Source organism: Nanorana parkeri, unplaced genomic scaffold (genome assembly GCF_000935625.1).
Source record: "Nanorana parkeri isolate BGI_ZX_2015 unplaced genomic scaffold, ASM93562v1 scaffold1585, whole genome shotgun sequence".
In the NCBI taxonomy this organism is placed as follows: Eukaryota; Metazoa; Chordata; class Amphibia; order Anura; family Dicroglossidae; genus Nanorana; species Nanorana parkeri.
In genome coordinates this window covers 127,232-132,749 of record NW_017307853.1, presented here as the reverse complement: position 1 = coordinate 132,749, position 5,518 = coordinate 127,232, and the positions used below count along the sequence as shown (strand labels likewise).

The 5,518-nt window shown below is 45.8% G+C and overlaps 1 protein-coding gene across 1 annotated transcript in view; it reads left to right on the top strand.

Moving 5' to 3' along the window:
- Positions 1–915: 915 nt before the first annotated feature.
- Positions 916–5,518, top strand: part of LOC108798918 (alpha-2-macroglobulin-like) — a 72,722-nt gene continuing 68,119 nt past the window's right edge. The window contains exon 1 of the mRNA XM_018570723.1: positions 916–986. Within this exon, the coding sequence (XP_018426225.1) occupies positions 916–986 (71 nt within the window). The remainder of the gene's footprint in view (positions 987–5,518) is intronic.

Sequence of the window (5,518 nt, the reverse complement as noted above, 5' to 3'; positions counted from 1 at the left end):
AGCTGGTAGGGGACCGGAATGAGGAGGGCAGTCTCTATTGCTTCTCCAGCCCAAGCACCCCTGGTAGTACAACAGGTGGTACTAAGGTGCAGGAGGAGTACAAGTACCTGGAAACGTTGCTCAAAAAGACTAGAACTGGAATAGATTCAGCAGAGAGAAACCAGGAAGGTAAGTAGGCGGCATCATCAAGTATAGAGCACTCATCTGAAACATGGTTGGTGAAGTCAGCTGACATACAGCAAAAAGCGCCATCAAGGGTTGAAGTAGAACCTGGGTTTAACAGCAGGATCGTGGTAGACCAGAGCCACTGGTAGATAGCCAGCAGGGTACCACATATGAGATGAAATCAGGATCACAGAGTAAGCAGAAGTCATTAGTGAGTGAATAGTGAGAAAACAAGGGAAAGACAGAAGGAGAGTTGCAAGGCAGGCTTGAGTCCTTAGCAGGTGGACAGTGAGGTACCTATGCAGAGAGTCTAACCAAGCTCAGTAAGAGGAAGGCAAGATTCATAAAATAATAATTCAAAGAAAAATTCCGCTAAGCAGCTTGTCTCTCTAGTGCCTGCTAAAAAACATGATCTGAAGTACACTAGTACCGTGTTTGCACGAAAAAAGACACTAGGACTTATTTCGGGGGATGTCTTAGCGGGCTGGGGGAGGAGTACTCACAGGACTGGACGAGGTCCCGGAAGGCGGCGTGCTGTTGCCGGTCCCGGTGTCGAGGTTGGCGGATATTTTAAAATTCAGTTATATGTGTAGCTACCCCGAAAATAAGACATAGCGCTATCTTCAGGGATTTCTGTAATATAAGACCTACCCCGAACTGCTGCTAGCTGGGTGTTTGAAATCCTGCAAGAATATATTATGCCAATGCAATGGACTGGAGTTTCTTTCCTGGGATTTCGAGCAGCCAGCTATGCCAGGAGGCAGCGGCCCGGCACACTCACATCACCTGCCTCTCCTGGAAGCATCAGAAGCCGGGTCAAGGTAAGTATTGTTTTGTTTTTTTAGCAACTGTTTTAAATCACCTTTGCAGGCAGTTTGACTATAAGGAAGGGATTTCAATAGAGCGGACCTTCAATTTTCATGGAAGGTCTGCTTTAAAAATAACATCTTGCATGTTAGCTTGACTTTATCTCCCTTTCACAATGAACATATTCTTTATGTACAATTTACAGTCGGCCCAGACATTGTGTTTAAACAAAAGATAACTAGGTCATGCTCAGGGCTTATCCTTTAGGTATATACAGATTAGGGAAATATATTGGCGTGATGTTTTTATTATGTTTGCTAAGGGATTACAGCTTAGTTTTCATACGACTAAATACTTTTAAAAGGAAGTTTGTAATTAACCTTAGCTAAAGGTATATACCTATATCAGGGCTTGACAAATTTGCTTTGAATTGAAAACACTCGACTTGTGTTTCCGTTATTATGCACGCCTTCGCAGGGGACTTTACATTTTTTTTACAGAGGTCTCTCCTCCCTGCTGGGCACTCGCTGCAGGGGACTGTTTCCCCACTGATCCCTGCTGCCCCTGCTGATACCGGAGGGGAGAGCAGAGCAGAGGGGATCGAAGGGGACACAGACTGCAGCACGAAGCGGGCTTGCAGCGGGGAGGAGCACAGGAGAAGCAGAGTTGATGCAGCAGCTGAGGAGGTGGAGGCGGGGGACAGTAAACGGGCTGACAAAAGCCTAGGTACCAGTAAGAAATTTCTAGTCGACATGGCGTCTGGGATTTGTCGAGCCCTGACTTATATGTTTCTACAACCACAAATGGAAATTTAGGTGCAGACTGCTCAAAAGTTTGTGGACACCTGGCTATCACACTTACTATATGGCCAAAAGTATGTAGACACCTGTCCAAAGTATTGAGTTAAGATGGTTCCAGCCAAGGAAGCTCTTAATGCCACAACATACAAAAACATTTTAGAGAATTGTACTCCTGCAACCGTGTTGTGACAGCAGTTGGCGGAAGGCCCTTTTCTTTTCCAGCATGACTGTGTTCCTGTCCATAAAGACACGGTTGGGTAAATTTGGGTGGAGGAACTTAAGTGTAGTGCTGCTGATATGTTGCGCTCAGTCTGAATGTGAACAAATCAACTAATGAAAATCACCTCAACAGGTGAACATGAGTGAAGTCAAATGGACAATGTCTCCGTGCAACAAACCCTAAATTGTAAAACTAAACACATGTGGAATCAAATTGTATATAAATCTTCTAATAGGTGTGCGAATGTGGATACAATAATACGAATCAGTGCTTCCACTCCAATTGATGCAAGAATGCTACAAATCTTATACTGGTGTAAAACATATAAGTGGTATAACAATAAACAAGTGCATCAGAAAGTGGTTAGCTGAGGTGACACAATAACAGTATCCCTCTGCTCCAATATATAAGTCCAAAATAACCGCAACAAAAAGTCTAAGGAAGAGAGAAAAACATGGATTTACTTTCCTTTCTTAGAAGGCATCGATATGTCCAAAAAAACTGTTCAGTCTATGATTACTCAATCACAGATTGTTGCAGCTAGTCTACTGTTTAGATCACTATTATACTCTTAGTGCAGCAATTTGCTATTCATTGAGGAACTCAAGTGGACAACACAGAGCACCAACTTCAAAACTATTGCACACCTTTGGCCATTTTTGAAATAGAACAACCATTCTGAGCCAGGTCTTCCTGTCCAACATCAGTACCTGACCTCACAAATTCTCTTTTGGCTGAATGGGCACACATTCCCACACAAACCCTCCAAAATCTTGTGGAAAGCCTTCCTAGAAGAGTGAAGTTTTAGCTACCAAGAGGGGCCAACACCATATTCCAACTCAGGGGTCTTGGGGCAGGATGGCCTGGTCATCAAGCTCAACACACAAGACGTCATCCTTGTGTGTTCCTTTTCTCTTTTATATGCTGGAGACTTGCCTGGTGAAATTTAGGTGGCTGAATGAATTTGTGAAGAATTGTTGGACCACTAGAAGTTGTATGAAGATAGCCATTGGCGCTGGTGACTTTGGATTTAATCATATAGGAATGGAGATCAGGTGTCAACAAACATCTGGCAATATATGGGGTTGCAGGTCCTCGGAGCTTGATGCTTCTACTGATCCACAACTTGGGTTCTGGGCTCACAACTCTACCTTTAAATTTAAGGTGAGGTACTCAATATACTATCCAGAGTGACTTGTTTATAATCAGTGGCGTAACTAGTGACCTCAGGGCCCCATGCAAGAATCCATGAAGGGCCCCCCCAAGAAGAAACACATTAGATTTTTATTTTTTTTAAACAAAATTTAGACAAGGAAAGAAAAAAAAACACTGACCTCTTTCATCTCCCCATTATCTCCCCCTTCATGTCCCCATTGTTCCGCTCCCGGACCCCATGTCACCTTCCTTGATACTTCCAGCTCCCTGTCTCCCCCTTCGTGTCCGCAGCAGCTCTATTCGGCACTCGGCGGCAGTTCTGTGTGATGAGGGGGCGGGGATTACACCGCTCCCTCTCATTGGCTGCTGCCCGGCTGGATGATGCTTCACGCTGCGCCCGGAACAAGATGAGGGGAGCAGCGTGAAGCATGTAGGGCCCAGGACGGGAGGAAGAAGTCCCGGGACTGGTAATCAGCGGTCACCAGTGGCCCCTTCCTCCTGTCCTGGGCCCCCTCCAAGTGGCCGAACTCCAGGGCCCGGTCGCGGCCGCGACCTCTGCGACCCTGGTAGTTCCACCACTGTTTATAATGATTAGTTCTTAAGATTAAAGGTTGGGTTAAATTTGAATCAATGTACATCTTCTCCTTTATATTTTGTGTTTCACATTTATGTCACTGGTGGCGAGGTCGAGGCGTGTCTACATTGTGAATCAATTGTATGCTAATGTGATTATATCCATGTTTGCTGATATCCACGATTTTGCCTTTGTAACCAACCTAAATAAACATTTACACTGAGTGGCCAGATTATTATGACCACCTGAGGTTTGAAGGCAAATTAGCTATAATTAGCTATAATTTGGCGCTGAAGTTGCTGGAGGGCCAGACCATTATAAATAGGGAATCAGGTTGTTTACCACGACAGTAGAAGTGATTTATTTCTAAAGATACGGGTAAACAACGCGATGTAACAGCCTTTGAACGCGGGATGATTGTTGGCGCTCGGGGCCATGGAGCGAGTATCAGCAAAACAGCAGAATTCCTTAAATGTTCAAGAGCAGCTGTTGTTAAAGTGTTTAAAGACCGGACTGTCAGCCGAAAATCTGGGTCTGAACGTGTGAATTGTGGCCGTCAGCGACTAGTCAATGTTAGGGCAGAACAGGGGAGGGGCAAGACTGGTACAAGACAACAGAAGGGCAACAGTGCAGTGTCAGATTCCTCGCATCACCTTTCATCATCTCGTGGAGTCACGAGGTGGCCCAACGAAGTACTGATGGGGTGGTCATAATAATCTGGCCACTCAGTGTATATAGATAATAATGATACACTGTAAGAAGTGTTTTCTTACCTTAGGGGCAGGCTGGGAAGAACTAGACTATTTGGCAGTAGACATGTGCTATTCGTTTCGTTCCGAATCGAAATGCGGATGAATCTTCGGAGCTTCGGATGCATCCGAATTCCGAATTACAGCTAAAACAAATGCAAACGAATCCGAAATACCGATTTCCCGAAATTCGTTAGCGGTAGTCCGGTCGAAATTTCATTTGTGACAAAGTGACATTAGAATTTTTTTTTTACAGTCTGCAGAAGATGAAAAAAAAAAAAAGCGTGGGGTTCCCCCCCAATTCATACCAGACCCTTTAGGTCTGGATGGAATGTTAGGAGGGACCCTCCCCCAAGTTAAAACAAAAAAAAAGTGCGTGGGGTTCCCCCCAAAATCCTACCAGACCCTTTGGGTCTGGTAGGAATTTTAAGGGGGAACCCCAGCCCCCAAAAATGTGGGAAAAAAATGTGGGGCCCCTAACAGTCCTACCGGACCCTTGACCTGAGCAATGGCCCGGCAGGGCAGGAAAGGGGGGGGGGGGGAGCGGGGGGCCCCCCCCCCCCCCGGGCCCTCCCAGGCCCAGGGTCAGGCCACGTGCCCTCGACATTGGGAGGGTGTCTCCGTGCCGATGGGGACAAGGGCCTCTTCCTCACAACCCTGACCCGGTGGTTGTGGGGGTCTGCGGGCAAGGGGGCTTATTTGCATCGGGGTACCCCTTTAAATAATGGGGCACCCAGATGCCGCCCTCCCCCCTTGTGAATGAGTAAGGGGTAATTGCACATTCACTAAAGGCTTAAATCAAATAGTTAGTAAAAAGTCCAGACTTTTAGATAAAATCCTTTAATTGAAAAAAAAACAAAGATTTAATTTTTGACTATTCCTCTAATTAAGAAAAATATGGCTCCATCGATGTAATCCAACGTCAATCACGATGCACGACCCCCGCTGAAATAAAAAAAGTCCGGCCGCACGACGACCACCCGAACCCGACGAAAACTCGCCGCAAAATGACATTCAGCCCGAATGTCAACAGATGGGCGGAGCGAGC